We start from the raw sequence: 15,529 nt of genomic DNA, 5'->3' as shown, positions 1-15,529 counted from the left end.
ACATTCATATATACGGTGTAGTAATACATATTTGTAATAGTATCCTGTTATATCATGCTTAATGGGGAAAGCACTGGAATTGAAGTCAGAAGAAACTTGGCTCTGGATCCCACTTGTGACACTAGGGATGTTACTGTTTGCAAATCAAGTCACTTAACATCCCTTTCTTCATCTGTAAAATGGAGACAGTAGTTACACACTTTTGCTGTTAGAGGGATTCAATATAATTACATTATAAATGGGCATATTTGATTTAGGTAAGCTTTCACATGCACAGAGTAGTATTTGAATTTCAAATGTAGTAAAGTAATAATAGCTACCATTTATATAAAACTTTAAAAGTTAGCAAAACACTTTATCTGTATTAACTCATTTGATCCTCATGATCCTAAAAGGTAGATGTTGTAATCACTCCATTTATAGATGTGGAAACTCAGAGAGGTTTAGGGGTTTTTCCAGGGTCACATAGCTGTATTGAGTGTCAGAGACAGGATTTGAACTCGTCTCCTTGATTCCAGATTCAGCACTCTATCCACTCTGCTGCCTAGCTTTCTCTAATCACAGTTACCAAACTGACTAAAGTCAGTTACCAGGATGGCAGATCAGATATTTTAAATATTTGATCTCCTGTTCCCAAAATATTTGGTTATGTTAATTTAATTTTTACACTGAGGGGAAAACCATTGTTTTTGCTGCAAATTTTTCATAGAATAGTTTTGTTGGACAGTTTAAGCTTAGAATATAGCATCTCGTTGTCTGGAGTATCATCTTTGTGTTTGAACTTTTTCTTCCACCAGATGCCATGGCAAGCCCAGGGAAAGATAACTATAGAATGAAAAGTTACAAGAATAAAGCATTAAATCCTCAAGAAATGCGTAGGAGAAGGGAAGAGGAAGGAATACAGCTTCGAAAGCAAAAAAGGGAAGAACAGGTAGGTTTCTTTTGATTTTTAATAATTATTTGAGGTATGTTTTTGTAGTTTAACTGTTCAGCTGGAGACAGTTGATTTTGAAGTAATTAAACATAAAGATTGTGTCTGCTTAATTTTATTGCAATCCATGCAGTCCCTTGGCAAACTAAGAACATGTGTAGAGTCTTTGTTCTCAAAAAAGGAAAAGAGTGTCAGGATTGTATCATCAGGTCTCAAACTCTCAAACTAAATGTATCAATGGAGAGAGTTTCCATATTGGGAATTTCCTATGCTCTTGAAATCATTCCTTCAGACTGCTCTATTTTCCTTCCCACAAAATGAATTGACCAATCTGAATTGCAGAATATTTTTAAAAAAGTGAAATTGTAAATTAAAAATTTTTTTCTAACATTTTCCATAATCTTATTTGCACTTTCACCATCCTTTTATGTTACAAAGAGTATAGGTACAAAGAATGAAACAGTCCCTACTTTCAAATAACTTGCATTCAAATGGGGAAGAAAAGTACATTTATAAGTACATAGAGAATAAATATATAAAAAGTAGTTGATATGAGCTAGTTTGAGAAGGGCACTTGTAGAGATCAGGTAAGGCTTCCTTTAGAAGGTAGTATCTTCTATCTTGAAGGAAGAGAATTCTGTAAGATAGTACCAAAGCATAGATATGGGAAATGGAATGTATTGAGGAAGAGAAAAGGCAAGTTTGTCTGGATCACAGAGTGCAGGAAGGGGAGTAATATCAGTGAGGCAGGAAAGATAAGTTAGGTCAAGGTTGTTAAGGTCTTTAAAAAGCTGAACAGATGGTGTTTAAATTTCATTCTAGAGCCAGTACAGAGCCACTTGAATTTATTGAGTAGGACTGAGACAGTTAGATCTGTGCTTAATTAAAATAACCTTGGCAACAGAATGGAGGATAAACTGGAGTGAGGGAAGGACTTGATTGGGGAAAAGATTTGGGTCAGGATTTGGGTTCAGTGGTTTTAACAATTTAAGCAAAAAGTGATGAGAGTCAGAACTACATAATGACCTTGTAACTGGAGACAAAGGGTCAGATGTGAGAAATGTGGAGGTAGAAACTGAAAGATTAAGCAGTTGATTGTATTTGTGGGGTGAAAGAGAGTGGGGAGTCAGGGATAATGCCAAAGTTACAAATTTGGGAGATTGGAAGAATGTTGGTGTCTTTAATGGAAATAATTGCTTGTTTGTTTTCCTTGTTCTTGAAGAGGACTAGAATGACAATACTGAGTCAAGTTGTGCTATGTCTGACTGACTGATCAGAGACCAGTATGAACTCAGAATGTTGTACTACTGGTTGGGTGTGTGAACATTTGGGGTGGATTCTCTTAAATTTGCACATCTCACATTTCTTTTGAGCTACTTCAGTTCTACTTTGCTCAGAGAGCACAGCACCTTCTTTGATGAAGGCATTTATGCTGGACAGTCCTGTGCCAGTGTCTCCCATATCGTGGTCAGTTCCAGATTCTTCAGAGAGACCTTGAGAGTGTCCTTGTATCACTTCTTATGACCACCATTGTGAGTGCATGCTTTATGTGAGTTCTTCATAAAATTGTCTTTTAGAAAAAGCATGCATTGGACATTTGAATAACAGAAATAGGAAATTTCGTAAGAAGGGTTGGTTTTGTGGGAAAATAATATGTGCTGTTTTGGACATGTTGATTTTGTGATGTCTGTTGGGACATCTAACTTGAAATGTCTGAGGTGATTGGTGATGCGAGAGTGGAGCTCAGGGGAGAGATTGGGACTGGACACATAAATTTGGGAGTTACTGGCAATAGAAGTGAGAACTGAACCCATGTGAACTGATGAGGCTCAAGAGAGTATGTAGACAGAGAATAGTAGGGACCTAGGGTACAATATTGGGGAATACTCTCAGTTAGGGTATTTGAATTGGATAATGAACTGGCAAAGGAACATTTAGTCAGGTAGGAGAACCAGAAAAGAGTGATGTCATAAAAGCCCAAAGATGAGAAAGTATCCTGGAGGAAAGGATGGCCTGCATTGTCACTTCAATATCATCTGATGTGTAAATTAAGACACCTGTAGTAACTAGGGGGAGAGCCCTTTTAGTCCACTGATTTCATTGGGAACCAGATTGTTAGGTGTCTGGGAGTGAATGAGAAGAGGGGAAGTGGAAGCAATAAGTTTAGATAGCTTTTTCTTTGCGTTTGAGGGAGAATGGGAGGAGAGAACTTAGGAGGATCATTTGAAGGAATGGGAGTTCCCAAGGTCTGTGGAATTATATCTACAAAATAACCTGACCTCCGTGGTAGAATTACATTTCCCTTTGTCCTCTTTTTACTGGTTTTGTTGTTGAGTTCTTTTTGGCCTGTCTGACTCCTCATGACCCCATTTGGAGTTCTCTTGGCAAAGATGTTTGAGTGGTTTGCCATTTCCTTCTCCATCTCATTTTGCAGATGAGGAAACTGAGGCAAACAGGTTTAAGTAACTTGCTCAGGGTTCTACAGCTTGTAAGCATCAGGCCAGATTTGAACTCAAATAAATCTTCCACATTCTAAGCTCTGTGCTATATTCACTTCTCTACCTATCTGTTCTTTTTTTGCAAGTAATAGGCACTTAAATAAATGTTTCTTGAATCGAGCCACTGTTTACTAAATTGTTCCTCTCTTGGTCACAAAGATGGGAAAGAGGGCTAGCCTAGACAAACATTAGCTTTTTCACCTTGGCCTCATTTAGCTGAGTTCTATGCCTCATAGTCAGAAGGAAAACTTTGCTCATGTACTCTTATTCCCTTACACTTAGTAACACAATACCCTATCTAGTTGGGGAGTCAATAGTGATGCCATTTGCTCCCTCTTCTCCCCTCCTCTTTATTTGATGTTGATCAGATGCCTTCTGCTACTTTCTTCTTTTTTTACCCATGACTCACATGTTGAGGTAGTGTTTCTACCTGGAATTAATTACCTCTATGCTGAGGAATAGCTAATATACTTATCTGGGTCTAACTTCTGCTGGCTCCAGTCTCACTTCTCCAACTGCCCATTGGACATTTTTAAGTCACGATGTCTAAAACCAGCTCATTGTCTTTCCCCCCAAACCTCCCCTCCTTCCCAACTTGCCTGTTGTTATCAAGGGCACCACTATTTTCCCAGTCTCCCAGGCTTGAAACATAGGTGTTATCTTTGACTGCTCACTATTTTCCCGTCTCCCCCCATATCTAATCTTTTGCCAGGACCTGTTGAATTTTACCTTTGTAACATTTTTCAAATGTATCCTTTTCTCTCCCCTGTTACAGCTACCACCCTGGTACAGACCCTCATCTCACTTTTGGACTACTGTAATAACTTGTTCAGTTGGTTTGCCTGCCTCAAGTCTCTCCCCACTCCAGTCCATCCTCCACTTAGCTGCTGAAGTGATAGGAGGTCTGACATATCACAGTTCACTATACATATCAGTAAACTTCATTGGCTCCCTATCTCATCTAGGATCAAATATAACATCTTCTGTTTTCACATTCAAAACCTATTCCCCTCGCTATCTTTCCAGTCTTAAACCACACACTCTTCTTCTCTCCATTACTTCAATCCAATAACACTGACCTTGAGGTTCCTTGAAGAAGACTGAACTCTTTCTCCTGACTGGGCATTTTTACTGGCTGTGAATGTTCCTCCTCATCTCTACCTCCTGGATTCCCTGACTTCCTTCAAGTTCCAGATAAAATCCCACCTTCTAAAGGAAGCCCTTCCTAATTCTCTTTAGTTCTAGTTTCTTCCCTCTGCTGTTGTTGATTATTTCCTGTTTGTCTGTATATAGCTTGTTTGTACATGGTTCTAATGTTGTCTCCCATTCAGTTGTGAACTCTTGAGGGCTGAGACTAGCTTTTGCCTTTCTTTGTGTCCCTAGCACTTAGCAGAGTGCCTGGCACATTGTAGGTGTTTAATAAATGATAATTGACTGATTAATAGTGGTATTAATTCTTCTTTATCTGTAGTGCTTAATTGGACACATCAGGAAAGAAAGGATCCAAAATTATATGCATATAATAAGAATGTTTGACAGTGGTTATCTGGCAATTCATTCCTTTATTTTAACACCATCTATTCTTGAAAAATCATATTATAGATAGAAAGTGATCAGAAATATTATGACTATTCTGCCTCTAGCTTTTTTTGTTTCATACTGTTAGATTTGGAGGGGTACCACAGAGCCCATCTAATTCCAATATATACCTATCCTTAGTACAATATAACCAACTTGAGAAGATCATGTGTCTCAATAGTTCACCCACAATTTAGATTCTTCAGAGATTATGGTGTGGCAATATATTTGTAACCATACAGAAACAGTACAGCATCTAAGTCGAGAAGATGTATTGGTTTCATTCTCACCCCCAAATTGGCTTCAGATCATTGAAAATACCGGCATTTACCAAATGCCATCCAGCTTATTTTTTTCCTTTTATTTGATTCTCAACCTAACTCATTGTTCATCTTTAGTTCCTGTCCCAGATATATGAAAAAAATCAATATAGTGGCTACATGCATTTCAGAATTTGAGCAATAACCATTTTTCATCACTTTAACTTTTTCTTTATGAATTAAGAACCAACCTTTTACTGTAACTTTTTGATCTCCTCTTTAAGATATAATCCAGGCAATTATTTAACTTTTTTTTTTTAAAGCATTTGGGGTTAAGTAACTTGTTCAAGGTTACACGGCCAGGTGTTTCTGGGTGGGTGCTTAAGTATCTGAGCCCAGATTCGATCCCAGGTCTCTTGACTCTGGGGCTGGTGCTCTTACTCACTGAACCACCTGGCTGCCCTGAAATTAAATTGAGTCCTTTTTTTTTTTTAAACGCAATTGCTCAAGGTTCACGGCCAGTTTTTTGTGTGGGTACTAAGTATCTGAGGCTGGAACCGATCCTGGGTCTTCTGATTCCGGGGCCGGCACTCTTACCGCGCCACCTGGCCGTCCTTTAGTTGACTTTCAATGCTTCTAATTATGTTACATTCCAAAGTACAGTTCTTTTCTAATTGTTAATAAATTAATTATTTCTATGACTTCTTTTTCTTTTTCACTTTAAAAAAAATTTATTTTTAGTTTTCAACATTTATTTCCATAAGATTTTGAGTTTTACTTTTTGTCTCCCTTCTTTCCCTTCCCTCTCCCCTCTCCAATACAGTGTATAATCTGATATAGGCTCTACATATAATTCATATTCATATTTTCACATTAGCCATGTTGTAAAGAAGAACTAGAACCAATGGGAAGAACCAAGAAAGAAGAAACAAAACAAAACAACAAAAAAAAAGAGAGCAAAAATATGCTTCCATCTGCATTCAGACTTCATAGTTCTTTCTCTGAATGTGGATAGCATTTTCCATCATGAGTCTTTTAGAGTTGTCTTAGATCCTTGCATTGCTGAGAAGAGCTGAGTCTATCAAAGATAGTCGTTGCGCAGTGTTGCTGTTACTGTGTACAATGTTCTCCTGTTCCTTCACTCACCATCACTTCATAGAAGTCTTTCCAGGTTTTTCTGTAGTATGCCTACTCATCATTTCTTATAGCACATTACATTCATATACTACATTACATTCATATACTGTAACTTGTTTGGTCATTCCCCAGTTGATGGGCATTCCCTCAATTTCCAATTCTTGGCCACCACAGACAGAGCTGCTATAAATATTTTTATTACATGTGGAGTCCTTTTTCTATCCATTTTTATGATCTCTTTGGGATACAGCCCTAGAAGTGCTATTGCTGGGTCAAAGGGTATGCACAGTTTTATAGCCCTTTGGGGCTGGAATGTTCTCCAGAATGGTTGGATCAGTCCACAACTACCCCAACAATGCATTAGTGTTACAGTTTTCTCTTGCTCTTTTTTTCTAGCATTGGTTGCACTTGGCATTCATACCTCTGGGACTTGCTGAGGGTGTTGGGATACTCTACTCCCCATTGCTACTTCCATGCTCTCCCACTGTCACTCAATAGTTTTTCTTCTTTTGATATTCTGTCAGTATTTGTCACTCAGTCAAGATGCTGAGTGAAGCTAGAGAAAATCATGAAACTGCTGATTGGGTCCACTACACATTTATGTGATATAATCTCAACTGGGCTCTCACTGCATCAAGGCAATCCTTTTACAACTCTCTAATCCACTCACTATTCTACTTGGCCACAGGGCTTTTCTTTTTTTTTAAGTTTATTTATTTTTAATTTTCAACATTCACTTCCATAAGTTTTAAAATTTCTTTCCCTCCCTTCTCCCCAAGACGGCATGCAATCTGATATAGGCTCTACATATACATTCCTATTAAATATATTTTCACATTAATCATTTTGTATAGAAGAATTAGAATGAATGGGAGAAACCATGAGAAAGAAAAAAACAAAACAAACAAAAAAAAAGAAAATAGTCTGCTTTGCACTGTGTTCAGACCCTATAGTTCTTTCTCTGGATGTGGATAACATTTTCCATCATGAGTCCTTTGGCATTGTTTTAGGACCTTGCATTGCTGAGAAGGCCTAGCAAAGTCAGTCATTGCAACCTGTGCCACAGGGCTTTTCTAAATCTTTTTATCCTTTCTCAGATCTCCCATGGCTTTCCCTCTACCAACTCTTTCAGCTTGTCCCATTTTTTTTTTTTTAAAGCAGTTTGGGGTTAAGTAACTTGCTCAAGGTTACGCAGCCAGGTGTTTCTGGGTGGGTGCTAAGTGTCTGAGCCCGGATTCTAGGTCATCCTGACTCTGGGGCCTGTGGCTCTTACTCACTGCGCTACCTGGCCACCCCAGCTTGTCCCATTTTAATGAAAAAAAAAATTGAGGCCATTGGCCAAGAACTTCTTTGTCTCTTTTCTTAATCTCATTTCATTCAGATGCCTTCCACCATTATCTCTCTTCCTTCACTGCTGTCTCACAATGAAAAGAGGTGGCCTTTCTCCTTGCCATGGCATCACCTGAGGGGAAAAGGCAGGGCACACACATCTGATCCCATTCAATCTTACCTTCTCTGTCAGATTTCTCCTTCTGTTGTCCTCACTCTTATTAATCTTCACTTGTTCCCTTTGTGCTGGTTATTTCCCTACTGGCTACAAAGAAGCCAATGTTTTCCCCCATCCTTAAAGAACATTTACTTGATATGTCCATCCTTTTCAGCTATCATCTTATATTTCTTCTCCCTTTTGTGGCTCTACTCCTTGAGAACACTGTCTACAATAGACCTCTGTTTCTTTTCCTCTCCCTTTCTTCTTAACTGTAGTTTGATTTCCAACCTCATCAGTAAAACTAAAACTATCTTCTCCAAAGATACCATTGATCTCATCAGACCTTTTCTCAATCACTAAAACTAAAACTATCTTCTCCAAAGATACCATTGATCTCATCAGACCTTTTCTCAATCCTCATCATATTTGACCTCTCTGAAGCCTTTCAGAGAGCTAGCCTTCATCAAGATTGTACCCATTAACTGTGAATGTCCCCCAGTGTTCTTTCTTGGAACCTCTCTTCTTCTCCCTTTCTGCTGTTTCACTGGTGAGCTCCTCAATTCCCATGGATTCAGTTATCTGGAATGTAAGTGATTCCCAAATCTATTTGTCTATCCTAACATCTCTCTTCACTTTTATTCTGGAATTTTCCAAGTGCCTATTGGACATTTTGAACTGGATGTCTTGTGGCTATCTTAAACTTACCATGTCCAAAATTAAACTCATCTTTCCTTACTGAAGCTCATTCCTCTTCTGAGCTTTTCTCTTACCATTAATGGAAGCACTAATCCGCTGGACTTGAATCCTAAGTGTCATCCTCGACTCCTTAGTCTCACTGCTTCCCCTTTCCCAATCCAGTTCTTGCCAAATCATGCCCTTTTTATTTTTGTAACATCTTGTAATATTTCTTATATGCACCCCTGTCTTTCTTCCAATACTGCAAGTGTTGAGGCCATTGGCCAAAACCTCCTTCTCTTCATCTCATATTATTCAGATGCCTTCCACCATTATCTCTTCCTTCACTACTGTCTCACATGAAGAGGTGACCTTTCTCCTTGCCATGGCATCACCTGAGGGGGAAAGTGGGGGCACATACAAGGTGATCCCATTCAATCTTACCTTCTCTTTCAGATTTCTCCTTCTGTTGTCTTTACTCTTTCCTAAATTTGGTGCTAGCCTTCATATAACATCTCTCATATGCACCTCCTCTCCTTTGAAACTGCAGGCTCTCATTACCTCATTCCTGGACTACTGGAATAGCCTGCTGGTTCATCTCCCTGACTCAAGTCTCTATTCTCTCCAGTCCATCCTTCACTCAGCTCTCAGATTGGTTTTCCTGAAGCACAGATGTGACAATGTTGCACTCAAAATAAACTCCAATGTCTCCTTGTTACTTCAAGGATCAAATATAAAGTGCTCTGTCACTTAAAGACCTTTATAACCTGACCCCTTTCTACCTTTTGAGTTTTTGTACACCTTACTCCTTTCTGTGTTCTCTGAGCCAGTGACACTCATTGCTGTCTCTTGCTCCAGACTCTTATCTCCCAACTTTCACTGGTTGTCTCCTGTCCCTGGAACTCTCTCCTTTCTCCTACCAGTGTCCTGAATTAAGTCAGCTAAAATCCTGCCTTCAAGAACTGCTTTCCCTCTCTGATTATATCTAATTTAGCCTATCTCTGGCTTTTGATACATAGTTTCTTGTTGTCTTCCCTTGTTTAGACTGAGGTTCTTGAGAGGAGGAACTATTTTTTTCTCTTTCCTTTTTTCCCCAGTGCTTAGCAAAGTGCCAGGAAGATAGTAGGCACTTAATAAATGCTAGTTGATATGACTTAACTTGACTATAAGCATAATGCAGGGTGTCAGTGTCACCTCTCTTGATGAAAAATGTGTGATAGAAGTATTGATAGAATGATCTGGTAAAAATGGCAAATTATGGAAAATATTTGGTAATTGAAGAGTGCATAATAGAAGAGTTTCAAGTAGCAATGGTCATCTAGATACAATAGGAGTTTTAGTTATCATATTGTTACCTAGTTTTGACTTGAGAGGAAGAGAATGTGTGTACTTCCCTTTCCTAGTGCCCCATTATAAATGAATTTCTTTTAGGTCTGTCCTCTGTTAGTATCCTGTTTCCTACCTTCACCTCTCCATTCTTCTTTCACTTGATTACATAATAATCAGAAATTATCTTTTATCTCTGGGTCTTAAACTATTTTTTGTTAATTTGATATTTGACTTATTTTAATTGATTATAAAGTATTAGTCTCTCAGCATTTTTATGGGGGATTTTAGAGTCAGCTAGATGGTACAGTGGATAGAACACTGGGCCTGTACTGAGAAAGACTTGGGTTCAAATGTGGCCTTAGACAGTTAACGTTGTATGATCTTGGTCAAGTCATTTAACCTCTATCTGAGTTTCTTCATCTGTAAAATGAGGATAATAATAACACCTGTCAAGTTTTTTGTGCAGATCAACTGTGTTATTTGTAAAGCCCTTAGTATAGTGCCTAGCAAATAATAGGTACTACATAAATAATTGCTGTTATTAACTATTATTATTTAAAGATCCTACTTGGAAGTCAGTGCAGATACTTTTCAGCAGATGAATTTTCTGAGGCCCATAAAAATCATGCCATGTAGCTCCCCATGCTACCTGTAGGATTGCTTCCTTGATTGAAGGCTATGTAGTTAGAAGTAGCCTTAATCTTTGCAGAGAAGGAGCCAGAGCTTCAAAAGAATTTACACTTGCTTCAAAACATCAATTCTTTCAAAAATGAAAAATATGAGTATCTCATATGTGAGAGAAACTGACAGTCCCTGCCCTGTACACTTGGAGTTGTATCCTGGCACACTATTTGGGGATTATTGTGATGGATCTATAATCTTATTGACATGCATTTACTCCCTCCAACATTGCACACCTGCCCTCACCTTCTTAGCCTGTGAACTTCTTTCACTTAGAAATCCTTGACAGTTTGTCAACTCAGTGTGCTGAGGCTCTGCCTCTAGATCTGGTGACATGGCAAGTATTTTAGTAGAGTAGGGAAACACTGTTCATTCATTCACTAACTACATGATCAGTCTACTTTGTTTTCCAGTTATACTGTTCTCTGCCATCAGAAGTATTCATTTTAAGCTGTTAAAATTGTGAAAATGATAGCTGTTAATTTAACTTTTCTTAAATGTTTTAATATGGCAGAGCAAAGCATTAATATCAAAAACTTTCATGTGTAAGATGATGATGGTGATTTTTTTGTTCCTTTTTTTTGGCAGCTATTCAAACGTAGAAATGTATCCCTTCCAGCAAATGATGACTCTATGCTTGAAAGTCCCATCCAGGATCCAGATATCAGCTCTACGGTACCAGTTCCTGAGGTAGATAACAAAAAGTATATTTTAAATCATTATTTTGCAGTATGACAATGAAAACAAAACATTAAGTAGAATGGTAAGATTAATGTTTAAATATACTGTGTTTTGTGTGTTTTTAGGAAGAGGTAATTACTGCTGATATGGTACAGATGATTTTCTCTGATGATGCTGACCAACAGCTTACAGCAACACAGAAGTTTCGAAAGCTGCTTTCTAAAGGCAAGACTTTCTTTCTATAAGATACCCTGTTGCTATTTCGGATTTAAAGAGGTTTTAATTTAGACTTTGTGTATTTATTATAGTTCAACAAATGTGTTAAGGTAACCTTTTATAAGTAACATTTTAGTGTGGCTTTGCTATTTTTGTATAATTCAGTCATAAAAATGAGCAGTTTCTATCATAGCCTATTTAATTGTATTCCCCCATAGTGAATAGAGATAAAACTACATAGTTTTTAATTAATAAGTGTCAGCAGAATGATTGATTTCTAGATTTATATGTTTGTGCTGTAACTAACATTCCTACTACTCTTTGAGTTCTTTGAAGTCCTTTACTTCATATCACCTCTTTACAAATGATAGAATCCCGTGCTGTTAAGAAGGGAACATAATTAGGTGTCACACTGAGAGAAAGGACCATGGTAATCGTTTAGTCCAGCACCCTTGTTTTACAAATATAAAAATTGCTTTAACATTTACAAAGTCCTATCCTCACAGCAACCTTGTGAGTTTAGTAATAATAATAGCTAGTGCTATATAGTGCTTTAAGGTTTTTGAAGTGCTGTGCATTTTTATCTCATTTGATTTTCACAACAGTGGTCCCAAAGAGGTTAAATGACTTGGTTTGAGATTATATAGGTATTAAGTGGCAGAGCCAGGATTCAAAATCTGGTTTGTTTTTTTTTTTACTCCAAATATAGCACTTTTACTCTGCCAGGATTCCTTTCATACTACTTTACTTAATTAGCACTGACTTCTGTTTAGCCCAGCAACTTACAATTTGAAAAAGTTAGAACTAATTTTTTTTAATAAAGGGTAGGGGGAAGGAGAGGAAGTAACATATTTAGAATGTATTAATAATAATGTCTTATTCTTTGTTCACAATGGGAAAAAAAACCTTTTTCAAAAAAGTGAGGCATTTCATATTTGTTGACCTTTTGGTAAACAAATGTTTGTTTCACAAACAAACTGTTATTTGTTTACCTTTTGGGGAGAAACAGTTTCTGTACTTCAAGGTTATTGTATGTTGCTACAATTTTATAGCAATGAAGAGTTTTTTAAAAAAATTTTTTAGTCATGTTAAATTTTTATAACTATATAGCAGGGAGATCATAGGATCATAAATTTAGACCCAGAAGGACCTTAGAAGCTCTTGATTTCACAGTTTTGAACCATAGCAGAGGGACAATGGAAGATGGAAGATTTAGAAAGGATTCTAAATATTACTATTCCCAAAACCAAAAGATTGCAATAAAGGAAAATGAAGAGGTAGTTGGAGACTACAACTCAGTATCACTGCTATCATATTTAATTTCAGGTTAAACAGTTTATTAAGCACTTACTTTATGCAACAATTGTTAAAGGATGTGAAACTGATAATAGATGCCTAATTCATAATGTACTGGTGAATATGCACACATGAGTATTGACCAAGTAAAATGTGATAGGTTGCTTTAAGAACATCTGAGGAAGGAGAGAACACTTTCAGTAATAGCAGTTGTAACCCATAGCTCAAAATATGAGGCCTCAGTTTTACATGTATGGGTTCATTCTTGTGTGTTTCTCTTTTAAGTAACTTTTTATCTAGTACCCCTACCCAGGTTTTTTCCTGGGAATATCTGTGTGTTAAAGAAATGATTACTGGTCTCTATAAATCTTTTCTTACTAAAAATTTTCATGTATTCTCTTGGAAGGATTTTCTCCCTATTTGAAAATATCAATATTTTATAGTTGAAGGCTAAAAGGGAAAAAAATTGCTTCCAGACTAACTTTTATGAACTTGTTTATTTTGTAAACAAGAGAAACCAGACCGTTTTTTCTTCCTAAACCTCATGACCATAATTTTGAGGATGTTATGAGTTGGCCAAGGAAAAATTTCCTTGCTTTAGTGATCAAGGACAAGAAGTGACTTTTTAAATAATATAGTAATTTTTTAAAATTTAAAATTGTAAAATAAATCAATTATAAAATTTCAGAACCAAATCCACCTATTGATGAAGTTATACAAAAACCAGGAGTTGTACAAAGATTTGTGAAGTTTCTTGAAAGAAATGAAAATTGTACTTTACAGGTGAGTTTTTCTGATATTTCTCTTTTAATATTCTTTCTTTGAGATGACTGTAGACTGATTTTAATACAGTCTCAATAATAACATAATTATATATTGCTTTAACATTTACAAAGTGCTATCCTCACAGCGGCCTTGTGAGTTTAGTAATAATGATAGCTAATGCTATATAGTACTTTAAGGTTTTTGAAGTGCTATGCATTTTTATCTCATTTGATTTTTATAACAATTTTGTGAGGTAGGTGCTGTTATTTTCTCCATTTTAAAGATTGGGAAACTGAGGCACAAAGCATTTAACTTGTCTAGGGTGACATAGCTGATAAGTATCTGAGGCATATTTGAATTCAAGTCTTCCTGACTTCAAGTTCAGTACTCTTTCCCACTCTGATCTCTAGTTGCTTCTAAGTAGTACAAGTATTATTATCGCTTCATATTACATATTCAGAAACAGGTTAAGTTTTATACTCTTAAAAACAAACATTAGATAATATTAGGCTTGCTAATGCTCTTAAATAAAATAAAATTAAGTTTTAGTTCTGTGAGAATACAGCAGTACCTGCTCCCAGGAGAACGTTAACTCCTTGAAGACAATGCCTTTCATTTTTAACTTTTTATACTTCCTTAGTGCTGTACATAAGTATTTTGGACAAGGAATGGATTTGGAAATATTTGTGTAATTGAATAAAATTGCAGATGTACAAAGATAAATGAGCAAGTTGTGAAAATTAGGGGTGGCCAGGTAGCACAGCGAGTAAGAGCATCGGCTCCAGTGTTGGGATGACCTGGGGATCGAATCCAGGCTCAGACACTTATTACCCACCCAGAAACACCTGGCCGTGTAACCTTGAGCAAGTTACTTAACCCTGATTGCTTAAAAAAAAAAAAGTTGTGAGAATTAGCAGGCAGCAAGCAGATTGGTAGCTTATCTTGATGGAAGGACTGTTGAAATAAAGAGAGAGGCTGATGGAGAAAAATAAAACGGACCTTAATAATAGGTGATGGGAAAGCCTTGAGGATTAAGCGTTTTCAGGAAATACATTGTTTGGAAATTTTCTGTTAGGTTCTAAATTTAAACTGACTTTAGGCAGCTACATATATCTTTATCTTGTTATCAGATTTTCAACAGTTAACTAGATCATGATATCAAAAATAGTTCATCTCTCATAGTAACATTAATCAGACTTTATTAGAAAAAAGTGGTAATTGCCCTCCTGTCATATCATCCTAAGTAGAGATATGATCTTTGAAATTTTGCATCTTAAATACTGTCAGCTTATTGCTGCTTGGCAAATGAGTGTTTTATTTGTTTTAACATAACTCTTTCAAATTTTTATGGTGTTCCATCTAATTCTAAAACTCATGGATTTAAGTAGATAATTCCATATTTACCCTATTGGAACTATTCATAATTTTGTAAATTTTGATTACATTCTTCATATTTTTTTTCCAGGCATAACAATTTTTTTTGTCTTTTAATAAACAGAATATGTCTGAGCCCATTGACCCTTTTTAATTGATTTTTTTCTGGATCTTTTCTGGATCTAAAACATTATCTTGAATTTTATTTTTCCCTAGTTTGAAGCTGCATGGGCTTTAACTAATATAGCATCTGGAACCTTTCTACACACCAAGGTGGTAATTGAAACTGGAGCTGTTCCAATTTTTATCAAACTCCTCAATTCAGAACATGAAGATGTACAGGAACAGGTAATTTTTTCTTAGATTATTTGTATTCATTATGCTTTTGTAAGTTTTCTGTGAGAAGTTTAGCTTGCTATGATTGTTCTCAGTTTTGTTTTTTAATCAGAGCTGTCTCTATTATAAAACTAGAGGACCAAATCTTGAATATCTTGAATATACTTCATGAGGCCTCAAAATTGTCATGGCTTAATTGTACAATTTCAGATAATGTTAAAAAATTTAAAGTATTTTAATTTTATACCTTTAAAATAAACATTAAAGTCTACTAATGTTAAGT

General features: G+C 36.4%; 1 protein-coding gene across 1 annotated transcript in view; it reads left to right on the top strand.

Moving 5' to 3' along the window:
• KPNA5 (karyopherin subunit alpha 5) overlaps positions 1-15,529 on the top strand; it is a 54,935-nt gene that overhangs the window by 2,069 nt on the left and 37,337 nt on the right. Inside the window, exons 2-6 of the mRNA XM_069076996.1 lie at positions 798-931; positions 11,167-11,268; positions 11,385-11,484; positions 13,460-13,554; positions 15,127-15,258. Of these exons, the coding sequence (XP_068933097.1) occupies positions 798-931; positions 11,167-11,268; positions 11,385-11,484; positions 13,460-13,554; positions 15,127-15,258 (563 nt within the window). The remainder of the gene's footprint in view (positions 1-797; positions 932-11,166; positions 11,269-11,384; positions 11,485-13,459; positions 13,555-15,126; positions 15,259-15,529) is intronic.

The sequence above is a fragment of the Petaurus breviceps genome, unplaced genomic scaffold (genome assembly GCF_028583685.1).
Source record: "Petaurus breviceps papuanus isolate PSGF00001 unplaced genomic scaffold, PetGlider_PUasm1.0 90977, whole genome shotgun sequence".
Lineage (NCBI taxonomy): Eukaryota > Metazoa > Chordata > Mammalia > Diprotodontia > Petauridae > Petaurus > Petaurus breviceps.
Note: the sequence above shows the minus strand (reverse complement) of the source record. Positions and strands in the feature narration are given on the sequence as shown.